Source organism: Indicator indicator, chromosome Z (assembly GCF_027791375.1).
Source record: "Indicator indicator isolate 239-I01 chromosome Z, UM_Iind_1.1, whole genome shotgun sequence".
Classification (NCBI taxonomy): Eukaryota; Metazoa; Chordata; class Aves; order Piciformes; family Indicatoridae; genus Indicator; species Indicator indicator.
In genome coordinates, this window is record NC_072053.1 from 48638672 (window position 1) to 48652636 (window position 13965).

Consider the following 13965-nt stretch of genomic DNA (forward strand, 5'->3'; position numbering starts at 1 on the left):
AACCAAATTCCAGATTTTCGAAAACGAAAAGAAAATACATAGAATTATTTCATTATAACATACAAAAACTAACTGTACTTCTGATGCTGAGTTACTGTTAAAGTAACAAAATATAAGAAACTTTCTTTATATTTAAAAGTACTATTGAGAAAAACCAGGTTCTTGAAGAAAGAGGGAACTATGAAAAATCTGAACAGACATCATGCACTTCAAACATGTAACATCTTTACACCAATTTTAGAAATTCACCCATTTCTTTACAGGTTCTCATCTCTCACAATTTATGAAGTCTTGAAAACCATATGTTCCAAAAATTTCTACAAAAACCACTATACACACACACACACACACACACATTCGTATTCATTACTTTTCATCCACACTTCCAAGTCGCTGCCGCCGCCTACAGAAAGCCTTTAAGTTCCATTTGTCTGTCTGCAACATAAAAGGTCCACTGTAGACAAATAACACCGTCATCTTGTCGTTGTAAGTGAGATTTCGCAGGAGCTGGTGGAAAACAAAAAAACTCAAAGTCAAAAGTGTAGAAAAGATATTCCCCATTATGTAAAAAGGTGAAGGAAGTCTGTGTAAAGCCTTAGATCTCAAATGGTCAATACAGCAGGACAGATGATGTCTATTTGTTCCTTAAAATCCACAAAGAGTTTCCAGTCACAGTTCAAGCAATTTCCATGCTTCACTATTCTTGCTACAATAAAACCTTGCAGTCTTTACCTTCTTGTAGCATATGAGGGTTTTTTTTATTTCCATATTCACAACGGGCAGAGAACAGTGGCTATTTTTCCTTTTTTGTGGCAGGGCAAGGCAGGAGCTAGATTTACCTGGGCACATTTACTACAGCACTCTTCAGCCTCACGTTCCTCCAAGTTAAGCGTTTTCTATTAGTGGAAACTCAAAATTTTCAAAGCTTCTTAGAAGTTCCACTGCTGTCTTCTGGACTAACTCCAAACACTGCACTACTTTTCTGAGGTGTAACAGCCAAAGCTGGAGACTTACCATAGTCCAAATTTAAGGCACAAGTGCAGCAGGCTGACAGATGTCATGCAAGCTATAGGGTTATCTGTGGGGCTCAGGATGATTTTTAGCAATTGATTTGCAACTGGTGCTTACCTTGTCATCTACAGTAACTCCTCTCTCCCCAGTTATTTAGTAATTTATGCCTTAGACCAGCTACTATTTAAGTGGGAAAAATCAACAACAGTAAGTTTGATGCTTGTCTGTGAGGAAATGTATCCTGTTTTCAGATAAAAGTTACCTAATCCTTTGAATTCTAATCTTGTTCTACAGCAAAGCAGCATTCACTCTTCAACAGAATGGTATTTTCATGCTTAACAAATGATAACCTATTTCAGCATAGATACCAAAAATACTTATTTTCAAGTAAGTATTCAAATAATATTTTCAAGACGCACTCCACATTCAGTTAATCTATTAATTCTGACAGTGAATCACAACTACTCAAAAATAAAATTTTCCTCTTCAACTCTACTGTATATTAATCTACACACCTTCCTCTTTGTAGCTTATTCAAAATTACAGCTGGGCAAATTGTCAACATACTGAAAAAAGAGAAGAACAGTTTTTCCTGTACATACTGGATACATACACTGAAAATCCTTAGCATGACAGTGTGCCACACTTTCTAGTATGCAATTACATACATGCTTTCTAGTAAATGATGACATTTAGTGTAGGTTCAGGTACTGGCAGGTAAGCCACTGGAAGAAGAGAGTATGGCTTTCTCCTCTGTCTGCTCTGGACAGTCCTGTAATTATAGTCCAATGCAGCCCATGCAGTCAGCTAAAGCCTTTATATGAAGTGCTATCTTAATAATGTTCTTTGTGGTAGGCCATTACTACTCTACCGCGTTAACCGTGGTGATCACCTACTTGCAGCTTGATAAAATGAGAGAGACGAAATGCCTTCAGCCACCTCTTCACAATGCCATCTCTTGCTGCTTTATAATTGGTGCCACACTTTCCTTGATCTTCCTCTTACCATAATGTGAAACAGACATTTTTCCTCTAAGCCTCCGAAATGTCTCACTTCTGCTTTCTCATTTTTACTCTGATCTGTTTATCTCTACCTGCTCGATTTTTCCTTTTCTCTGTTCTTACTAATTTGACAATTAACGTAATTTTTAAACCAAACTGAACCCTACACAGTCACATGGAAAGCACTGCACTTAGCAGAGCCATCTCTATTCTTTTAATGTCCAAAACCCTGTTATTTCTCAATGTTAAGAGAGAGCACAAAAAAGCAGATCCAATAAGGAAAGAAATCACAAGATGATGAAAGGGGATAGGTAACACACAGAGCACAGAACTAATGTTGACAGGGAGTGACCAAACTGCATGGAGGCAAGCATACTGCAACATCAGAAGGAATAACAAGCATCACCTTCCTCCTACTTTCAGTCAGGTAAATGCTGCAGCTGACTTTTCTCAGGTCCTTGAACTACTTACAGAAAAGAGCAGCACACACCAGTCAGATTTTCAAATACAGTGAAGTACGGGATGCAGAACTGGTATCTTAGAAAGTGTACAGGGCATTACTGAATTGCTTTACTGCTTCAGTCTGCCTTGGATCAAGTTGAACAAAACATTAGCCTCTGTTAAAGGTGCAGCTGAACAGTCACACTACTTACCAGTCCTCTTACCACATCACTGCATCACCTAGGGCATCAGTTAATTTATTTAGCAGAAGAGCACAATTAAGCACTGGTCATTCTTGACTGAAAAGTCTTCTTCAAACCATTCTCCTTGGAGCATATATTGACTTTTTTTGGTCTCATAAATCTCCGATTATTACTTAAATAGTTTTCCTTCATTAAGTGAGACACTTCCAGTTCTTCCGGTGTCAGCAGAAGTAGCCTTTTCCAGTATCATTATCTGAGGTACCTGGAAGTTGGACTCCGCTGCAATCCCCATTCTATGCAATTATCACAGAAGCATTACATTTGATGGCCTTGCTACCTGATCCTTGGTACAACTTGTCTGAACTCCTGTCAGGGCTGTCCTTACAATGGACAAGTTCTCTCACAGCTACTTTTGAATATTAAGTTCTCAGGTAAAACAGAGATAACTCATACAGTGCATATGGGGATACTAACACAAAACTCAACTCTCCTAAACATTAAATTTTCCATTTAATTTTCCATTACGCACCTTTGGTGTAACAAAGAAGTACTGAGACGTGCTTTCTTTACAAGCAGTTTTCACAACCATATCAAAAACTCTTCTCTCATTCATTGGATCCATTCCCTAAAAGAAAAAACAAAACCAAGCAAACTCTGTTCTCTCTGCTATGTCGTAAGCATCTGTGCAGGAAGAGGTTATATGCTGAAATACTGATCCTTACCTGATTTATTTCATCTACAACCCTGAAAGGACATCTGTTGAGTTCCTGTAGAGCCATGAGGTACAACATAGTGGAAACACTTTTCTCACCTCCACTCTGATAATACGGTGTCAGTTCATGAAGTTCAGTGCTACTGTGGAATTTGACTCTAATGCGAATCCCATACTTGTCATACTCCTCCTACAAAAGCCAGTATCTGTTAAACTCAGTTTCTCTGTGCTACAGCTTACTTGCTAATGACATGCAAATTACAGAAAATTTATGTCAAATGTGCTGCAGGGATCTTCAAACTACTCAGGTTCAACTTAATATCACATAATCACAGAAAACATCTTGGTTGGAAGAGACCTCAAAGATCATCCAGTCCAACCCTCAACCCAGCACTGAAGGGTCAATACTAAACCACATCCCTAAGTACCAGATCCACAAACTGCTTCAATGCCCACAGGGACGGTGACTCCACCACTGCCCTGAGCACACCATTCCAATGTTTGATAACCCTCTCTGTGAAGAAGTATTCTTAATATCCTTCCCTGGCACAATTTATAATCATTTCCTCTAGTCCTGCTGCTTACCACCAAGGAGAAGAGGCTGCCTCCTTGTCACTCCAACCTCCCTTCAGGTAGTTGCAGAGAGTGATGAGGTCTCCCCTCAGCCTCCTTTTCTCTAGACTGAACAATCCCAGCTTCCTCAGATGCTCCTCATAGGCCATGTGCTCCAGGCCCTTCACCAGCCCTGCTGCCCTTCTCTGGGCGTGCTCCAGCACCTCAACAGCCTTCTTGTAGTGGCCCAGAAATGAACACAGATACTGAAGATGTGGCCTCACCAGTGCTGAGTACAGGGGGATGATCATCTCCCTCTTCCTGCTGGCCACCATGTTTCTAATACAATCCAGGATGCCATTGGCTTCCTTGGCACACTGCTGACTCATATTTAATTGACTGTCAACCAATACCCCCAGGTCCCTCTCTGATTCACAGCTTTCCAACTATGCATCACCAAGTCTGTAACTTACCATTGGGTTGTTGTGACCCAGCTGGAAGACCTGGTACTTGGCCCTGGTGAACTTCATTCAATTAGCCTTGGCCCATGGGTCTAACCTGTCCAGATCCAGATTAACTCTATTTCACGCATATTCCTTAAATCACAGAAGGCCAGGTTGGAAGGGACCCCAAGAATCATCTGGTCCAACCTTTCTAAGAGATAGTGTAGTTTAAATGAGAAGGCCCAGCACCCTGCCAAGCTGAGTCTTAAAACTGACCAACGTAGAGGAATCCACTGCTTCTTTTGGGAGATTATCCCAATGCCTAACTGTTCTCACTGTGAAATTTTTTCTTCTGGATTCCAACTAGAATCTCTCCAGGAGTAACTTGTACTTGTTGCCCCCTGTCTTCTTCATGTGATTCCTTGTAAAAAGAGTCTCCACAGTCCTAGTAGCCACCCTTCTCTGGACACTTTACAGACTGTCCACATCTTTTTTGTACAGTGGGGACCAAAACTGCATACACTACTCAAGGTGTGGCCTGACAAGCACTGAGTAGAGTAGGACAATAACTTCTTTACCTGTGCTGGCAATGCCCTTGTGCAATGCAATGCAACCCAGCATCCTGTTCACTCATGCTGAGCTGTTGTCTGCCAAGACCCTCATGTCCTTTTCCACAGGTCTGCTCTCCAGCCAGGTGGATACCAGTGTTGAACTGTACTCCTGGGTTATGTATTCCTAGACATAAGACCCTACATTTCTCCCCACTGAACTTCGTAAGGTTCTTGCTAGCCCACTTAGTCAGCCTGTGCAGGTCCTCTTGGAGTGTGACTCTCCCTTCTGGAGTGTCAACCTCCCCACTCATTTTGGTGTTATCTGCAAACTTTATGAAGACTGCTCTTCATCTCCACATCCAGATCACTTCTGAAGATATTAAAAAGCATTTGGCCCAGTATCAATCTCTGGGGTACCCCACTTGTGACTGGCTGACAGTTTGAGAAAGGACTATTTACTATCATCTTCTGGGTATGTCCTGTCAGCCAGTTCACCACCCAGCACACAGGCCACCGATCTAGGCCATAATGTGTCAGAATCTCTAGGAGGAGTTTGTGGGGGACAATGTCAAAAGCCTTGGAGAAACCCAGGCCAATGTCAACTGCTCATTCTGCACCAACTGAGCGAGTTACTTTGTCATAGAAGGTGATCAGGTTTGTTAAGCATGATTTGCCCCTGGTGAATCCATGCTGGCTCTTCCCAGTTATGTACTCCAGTTGACTTGTGACAGTCCCCAGGAAGATTTGCTCCGTAACTTTCAGGATGGAAGTGAGGCCAATGGTTCTATAATTACATGGGACCTCCTTGGAACCCTTCTTATAGAGGAGGGTGACAGTAGTCTTCTTCCAGTCTTCAAGGATGTCTCCTGATCTCCATGACTTCTCATAGATTATGGAAAGCTGCCTCGCAACAACAGCAGCCAGCTCACTCAGTACCCTTCAGTGGGTGGCATCTGGGCCCACCAATTTGTACAGATCAAGCTCCTGTAATAGCTGACACACTAACTCTCCCTTCACTGAAGGTGGGTCTCTGCCTGCACCAACCTGGATTTTTGTATCCATGGCCTGAGACGCAGCAGTGTTGGTAAAGGTAGGGATGAAGAAGGTGCTGAGGACCTGTGCCTTCTCAGCACCATTGGTGACTAGTTTAATAGTGGGCCTATAGCCTCTTTAGGGTTTTGCTTGTTGCTAATGTATCTTTGGTGCATTCTAGTCCACACTGAGAGTTCACTTTCCTAACTGCACCTCTGCACACCCTGGTAATGCCCTTGTAGTCTTCAATAAGTAATGTTCTACTTTTCCATCTCTGGTACATTTCCCATTTGTTCTGAGCAGAACCAGAAGCTCAGAGTTAAGCCAAGGGGGTCTTTTGTTTCGCTTACTTCCCTTGCCGTTAGAGGGGAAGAACTGGTTTTGTGTGTCTAGGGGAGTGTTCCTCAAAAAATCCTAGCACTTGCTAGCTCCTTTGTCTTCCATGCAAGCTTCCCATAGGAGTCCTTCCAACTGAGCCCTGAAATTTGTTCTTTTAAAATCTAAAAATTTTGTTTTGGAGATAACTTTTAGCATGCTCTGGAATATCCCAGACTCCACAATATTGTGATTGTTGCAGACTAGGCTGTCAGTAACTGCCACAAAGCAGGTTTTCTTGGTTAATGAGCAGCACCTTGGCACATCTAACTTTTGTATGAGGAAGGAAGGAGTCCTCTATTCGTTCCAGAAAGCTGTTGGCTGCCAGGTGAACTGCTGTGTAATCCTTCCAGCAAACGTCTGGGTAAGTTAAAGTCTCCCTGAAGAACCAGATTTTGTTGACCTGAAGCTTTCTTAAGTGACTCAAGACTTGCCTCATTGGCTATGTCATCTTGGTTTGGAGATTGGTAACAGATGTCTCCTGTAAGGTCTCCCTTGGAGACACCCCCTGTGATTTTGACCCAGCGGCATTCAACAGGCCTTCCACAATTACCATAGCTGACTGCAATACTTTTAAGGTTGTCTTTTACATAAAATACAACTCCACCACCTCTTCTGCTCTCCCTGTCTTTACAGCCTATAGCCATCCATTCCTGTTAGACAGAGAATTTTCAATACCACTCCCTCCCAGTGACAACGATTTATTAAATTCTAAATCCCTGTTAAGGAAGACTTCACGCATATTAAGAATATTGACAAGGAAAAAAAAAACTTGGCTAGAAAACAGAGAAAGCAATGCTACTGTAAGTTCCGTTCATCATAAAAAAAGATATTAGGGTACATGATGCTATCAAATTGAACACTGGGATGGGTGGGGGTGTGTAGGTTAAGATCCTATCCGAACTGCTTAGAGTGCAAGCGGCAATTAAATCCTTCACTTCTATCATCAGATTGAGATGCTAAGCCCACAAAAAATCCACCATGAAAGCAACTTCCCTTTCATACTCACAAAAATCACACAACAAAGATTCTGACCCTGGCTTTTAACAGAAAACTGACACTCATCAGCAGTCAGACTCAATGATGCACACAGGTGCAGGGATAACAGATGTGGTCCAAAATAAGGCCCACACAAGGAAATACATTCATAATTTGAGGAAAAAAAGAAATCCTTGGGGCAGTTGCTTGTATTTCTGAAGTTCAGTTAAACTCAGTGCAGGAATGGGAATACAACCTCCCAGTGCACAAAGCCCACAATGACTGCTTACCAATTGGTCTAATAAGACACAATCCTTATAATGCACTTATCAAATTAGTGACAGCCATAAGGAATATCAACAAATTTTGGGAATATGACTTCCAACAGGTCCATCCACATAGACCGTTGAAGCATAAACCCTGTATTTGGAGGTCACCGACTCCCTTTCTTCTGATAACATAACTGTAATGTTTAGGGTAGAAGAACGGAGAGGAGGCAATTCTTGATGGTTGCTGACAGAATACTTTTAGATTTAGAAAGTTGTGGCAAAGGGACAAGAAGGCCATCACAGAGAAACCAGAACACGCTTATTTTGAGAAGCCAGAATAAGCTAGAAGACTGTTTATGAAGCAAGTCTTAGAGGTTCAGATAGATCAGGATGTTGACCTGCTTGAAGGTAGGCAGACACTGAAGAGAGATTTGGACAGGCTGGACTGAGGTTAGTTGTCTGAGGTTTCATAAGGACAGTTACTGGGTCCTGCACTTGGGTCATGACAAACCCCATGCAATGCTATCGGCTTGGGGCAGAGTGGTTGGAAAGCTGTCTGACAAAAAAGTACAAGGGGCTGCTGGTTGACAGCCATCTGAACACAAGCCAACAGTGTGGTCAGGTAGCCAAGAAGGCCAACAGCATCCTGTCCTGTATCAGAAATAGTGTGACTAGCAGAGGGAGGGAAGTGATTGTGCCCCTGTACTCAGCACTGGCAGGGCTGTACCTTGAACACTGTGTTTTGGGCCCCTCACTACAAGGAGGACATTGAGGTGCTGGAATGTGTCCATCAAAGGGCAACAAAGCTGGCAAAGAATCTGGAGAACAAACCTTAGAAGGAGAAGCTGAGGGAACTGGGATTGTTTATTCTGGAGAAGAGTAAGCTGAAAGAATTCAACTACCTGAAAGGATGTAGTAGTCGGGGGGGGGTGTCAGGTTTTTTTCCCTAGTATAAAGTCATAGAATGAGGGGAAATGGCCTCAAGTTGTGTCAGAGGATGATATTAAGCAAAATTTCTTTACTGAAATGTTGATCAGGATTTGGAATAGGCTGCCCATTGAGGTGGTAGACTCACGTTCCTGGAGGTGTTCAAAAATGCATAAACATGCAATTCAGGATATGCTTTAATGGCCATCGTGGTGTTAGGCTGATGATCTTAGAGGCCCTTCCCAACTTAAAGAATTTTATAATTCTGTGCCAATTTGGTTTGCATTAAGACATTCTACAGTCATCAACAGGTATATGAACTAGGGTGACCTGGCAGAACAGAGTCCCATTGTAGCCTAGCTTTCATGAAGAACAATAAGGTCTAAATGCCACCATGAATAAACTATACAATTTAAAAGTCTTAAAACTGCCTTAGGAACTTCAAGTTTGTAGGAATACATTCCAGCTTCTTTGCTACCTTCAGGTCTTGTTCTGGGATAAGTAACATATGTATCAGATAGTATTTAACATTGGAGAGGACTGATCAAATTCTCTCAGATCTGCTAATCTGCTAAATTGGAGGAATAAGACATCTTCTTTTGTTCCTGGTGTTTTACTCCACGTGCAGGCAGACAAGAATCCACAGGAGTGAAATGTCTTAAGGTCTTGTACTGGTATTTACTCTCACATACGCCAAACCTCTGGTGGTTCTTCTCTAACAATATCATAGAAACATGAAACTGAATCCCTGAGGTTGAGGCAAATCCATATACATTTTAGGAGAGAGCAAAGGTAACCTGACGTATTTTAGACCTCATGTTTGCTAAGTGCCAATTTTTTTCCAGTTTTGAACCGTTGGTGTTTTCTGTTAGCAACAGGTTGGCACTTCCAAATAAGTAGAAACTATAAGTAAAACCAAATCAATACTACACTTAATACATGGTATATTTAGCCATTAAATGTCAATAGAATAGCGCAAATTAGCTAAAAATGCAGGATTAATTCACTAGCCTAATAAGTCTGAGCTAAGTAAATACAATGCTTCTAATTGAGCCCTGTAAATTGCCAGAAGTGTCCAAAAGTCAGTGAGCTGGAGTCCTATAAGCACCTTGTCAGAGACTCAATTTTCCTTTCATCAGACTGTGAGTCAGTTCTAGCACACAAAAAAGCATGTTCATCAGTAAAAATCTGGTTTTTTAAACGTAACATCTTTCTACTACAAATCAAAGAACTTGTTTTATTTTTTTTCTTGCAATCTTTAGTAAATGATGATGCATAAAAACATAAATGCTACTTCTACAAACATAAAATAAATCATAATACCTCATTTTCCACATGAAGATCAACTTCACCAACACACTGCATAGCATTAAAGAAGTAACTGAACTTCTCATTAATTTGCTCAATCAGCTTTTTCAGGGGGTTTAGCCACCTTTCTTTGACCTAGAAGTAGACATATCCATGTAAAATCGTTTTAGTAACTGTATTTTCCTTTAGAGATAGAATTTAAATTATAAAATACCGTAATTACAGAAGTTAACATCTCAGTTTACACTCAAGACAACTTGGAATGTTACCCCTTATTTCTGTACATACATTCTATTCTCATAACGACATACTGATACAGAAGTGAAAATTTTCAGCTATTACCTGTGAAATGTTTTGCTTATAGTTATCCAATTCATTTTTCTTCTCCTCTAGATATTCTGTCAACTGCTCTATTTCTTGTGTCTGTTTATTGTATTCTTCAACAACCTGCCAGAACAAAAAAAACACAAGCAGCAAACAAAATGTTCGCCGTTTCTAACCTTGACTGTAGAAATATCACACTACACTGATTCTGTTCAAACACAATTATATAGATTATTGCACTGCACACTGAATGAGATTAATCTCTATCTTTTAAGCAAAGAATCTTAAAAGCATTGCTTATTTCAGGTTGCTCTTTTTTTTTTTTTAAAGGCACAGAACACACTGTTCTTTTGGAAGAACCTACTTAAAATTCTAATAGATGCAAAATCTGGCATTTACAGCACATTGTTCCTGCTGTCTAGCTTATTATACCACGAGATCTAGCACAGAGTGGGAAGCAAGTACAATACAGATGGAGGGGGAGGAAGAGAGGGTGGAAGGAAAGTAGTGAACATGCCGAAGCATTCAGGCCTGTGAAACAGGAGGCCCTGGTTTTCTCTTCATTCAGAAAAGCATCGATTTCCTCCAACGTGGATGGAAGAGCCTGAAAAGCCTAGAAGGGAAAGGATGCACGTGTTACACAGCAATGCTAATGAAGGATTCCCGAGTTTGCTAAAAAGATTGAAAAAGCAAAAAAATGATCTATTGCTTTTAATTAGGATGTTATATACTCAAAATTTAACACAGCAAGATCCCCTCACAAAGTACTCTGGACAGAGAAAGGAGACTGGAAGTGGAACCACTTGACAAATGTATCTTGTGGAGGTACAGATATTCAAAGGCTTGATATAAGCCAGAGGTTATGCTAGCTAAGCCATGCAAATAACTTCTAGAGGCTGGGAAGACCTCTAGGTAAGTAGGCAAGCCCAGATTTCAGTTCTCTGTGTGCTCCTTTACAGCAAGAAGCTAGAATATGGCTTCTAATTATTTCTATGAATGTAAGACTTCAGATTTTAATTGAAATTTCAGATGAAATTTTACTCCCCTGTGCACTAAACAAAATGATAGAGAGTATCCCAGCATTGTTGAAAGGTGCTTTAAAAGCAGACTAAGTCACAATCTGTAAGTTAACAAAACAGAATTACACAAAATCCTTTACTAGTAGCCTTCTAATATAATATATGTAATATTCTTTGCTGGTGAAGTTACAATGGTATGCACTATCAAAAACATAAGAGATATATGGAGATTTGTGTTTCTACATACAGTCTGAAATTCTTTTGGAAGATGTTGATCTGGACTCAGTTTGCAGACATGTCGAGCTTTTTTCAGTAATTCCCTGGAGTTTTCTGTAAGAACACGCTTCCTATCATCCAGTTCATGAAATCTTTGCTGTTAGAAAATACATTAAAGATATTAAAATACACTTTTTTTCTCCCCCCTTTAACCTAAGTTTGGCAACAAACAACATCCAAATTGGTCTCTACCGCAGGCCTGCTGCTTGCAATTACTGAGCACTTTGGACTGGGTGCTTGGCCTTGTTAAAACCTCAGACAATGGCTGAGCTCAGCCCATCCATCCAGGCTGTCCAAGTCTCTCTGCAGTGTCTTCCTACCTTCAAGCAGATCAACACCCCCACCCATTTAATAAAATATCATGGGCAGACCTCCTGAAGATGCACTGAATCCCCTCATCCAGATCATTGATAAAGATATTAAAGAGAGCTGGCCCAAACAGTGATCCCTAGGGAACACCACTTTTGAGTGGACACCAAATGGATTTAACCCCACTCACCACTACTCTTTGGGCCCAGCTTTTCAGCCAATTCTCAACCCAGTGTATCATCCACCCATCCAAGTCATGAGCAGCCAGTTTCTCCAGGAGGATATTGTGGGAAGCAGTGTCAAAAGCTTTACTAAAGTCCAGGTACACAACATCCACAACTTTTCCCTCATCCGCTAAGTGGGTCACCTTGTCATAGAAGCAGATCGTGTTTCCCAAACAGCACATGTTCTTCATGAACCTGTGCTGACTGGGCCTGATCATCTGGTTGCCCTGCACATGCTGCATAATGGCACTCAGGATGACCTGCTCCATGATCTTCCCCAGCACCAAGGTCAGACTGACAGGTCTGTAGCTCCCCAGGTCCTCCTTCTGTCCCTTCTTGTAGATGGGCATCATGTTTGCCAGTCTCCAGTCAGCTGGGACTTCCCCACTTAGCCAAGACTGCTGGTAAATGATGGAAAGTGGCTTCATGAGCACTTCTGCCAGTTCTTTCAGTACCCTTAGGTGTATGCCATCTGGCCCCACAGACTTGTGTATGTCTAACTGGTGCAGCAGGTCACTAACCATCTCCTCTTGCTTTATGGGGCTTCATCTTGTTTCCAATCCCTGTCTTCCAGCTCAGGGCCCTGGGTATCCAGTGAGCAAGTGGTCCTACTACCAAGGACTACCTCAGGCTTTTCCTCATCCTTCACCACTATATTCCCCCTGCCTCCAGCAAAGGACAGAGATTCTCCTCAGTCCTGCTTTTGTAGAAGCATTTGCTGTTCTCTTTATCAGCTGAAGACAAATTCATTTCCAGCTAGCCCTTCTCCCTTTCTCCCTGCAAAGCCTCATAACAACACTGTAGTCCTCCTAAGTGGCCTGACCACAGACTCTCATTTTCTCCCTAAGATGCAACCAAACCTCTCTATTCAGCCAGGCTGTCCTTCTTCCACAATGACTCATGGCACCTGGGGACAGCCTGTTCCTGAACCTTTAAGACTTCATTCTTGAAGTGTCCAGCCTTCCCAGACTCTTTGACCCCTCTGCACTGTCTCCCAAGAGACTCTGAAACAGTCTCTGAAACAAGCCAAAGTCTGCCCACCCGAAGCCCAAAGTGGCAGTTCTGCTGAACCCCTCTCTTCACTTCTCCAGCAACTAAGAACTCTTCCATTTCATGATGGTTGTGCCCAAGACAGTTCCCAAATGCTACATCACCCACAAATCTTTCTCTGTTCACAAACAGCAGTTGTTTTACTATACAGTGATTACATACACAACCCATGTTTTTAACAGACAATTACACCATGGGAATACAGTTTCTCACTTTTTTGGAGGCACAAAATTCTAGCTCAAAATCCATATGCACAATATTTTGCTTCTGAAATTGCCCCTGACACTGTGAAAACTTTAGCTATGTTCCTGAACTTGGGAGAACTTCTCTTCCCAGTTTTTATTGTTGTGTACTTCAGTTAAATATGGGAGCCCTCCAGTGGCAAAAATTTTTGAGGTATTCATATGGAGACGATTTAGTTAGGTAACTGTTTACTCCATGCTTCTGAAATACAGGACACATACACTGGCAGCAACTCACCTTATTTTCTTACTCTTTATTTACTAAACACAACAGAAGCAATATTAACAGGTTACACTCATGGGTGATCATCAGTGGAGTTTTCTCTCAAACTCAAAAATTGCATTTTTCCTTTCCTTCACCAAGCATTTGTGGTAAGCATTTCACAATCTTCAAAAACGCATTCAAGGTATTTTTCTACACTGTGCTGACATTTTCAAAAAGGTTAAAAGAAAATGGCTTTTTCTGCATTTATTTTCCTGCCTCCACTTCATAAAGTCCATTGCAGAGAAGGGAAGTGTCACAAGGAGGGAAGAAGAACTGGTGTTAGAGCTATAGATATAAACCAGCAATAAGTGGAGAATGGCTTTTGTTTATTATCAAGATCTTACATCATTCTCATTTAGTACGCAAATGCAACAGTGCACCACAATGCTTATGTACCTGCAATGCCCTGTGGTACATTCAATAAATTATTTTTAAGGAACATTTTAGAAAGTT

The 13965-nt window shown here is 41.4% G+C and overlaps 1 protein-coding gene across 1 annotated transcript in view; it reads right to left on the reverse strand.

Moving 5' to 3' along the window:
• Positions 1-286: 286 nt before the first annotated feature.
• The window catches only part of SMC5 (structural maintenance of chromosomes 5), a 59574-nt gene continuing 45895 nt past the window's right edge, over positions 287-13965 (reverse strand). The window contains exons 18-24 of the mRNA XM_054397470.1: positions 11394-11519; positions 10645-10740; positions 10146-10250; positions 9819-9938; positions 3379-3558; positions 3186-3281; positions 287-507 (exon numbers count right to left, since the gene is read on the reverse strand). Of these exons, the coding sequence (XP_054253445.1) occupies positions 367-507; positions 3186-3281; positions 3379-3558; positions 9819-9938; positions 10146-10250; positions 10645-10740; positions 11394-11519 (864 nt within the window). The 3' untranslated portion in view covers positions 287-366. The remainder of the gene's footprint in view (positions 508-3185; positions 3282-3378; positions 3559-9818; positions 9939-10145; positions 10251-10644; positions 10741-11393; positions 11520-13965) is intronic.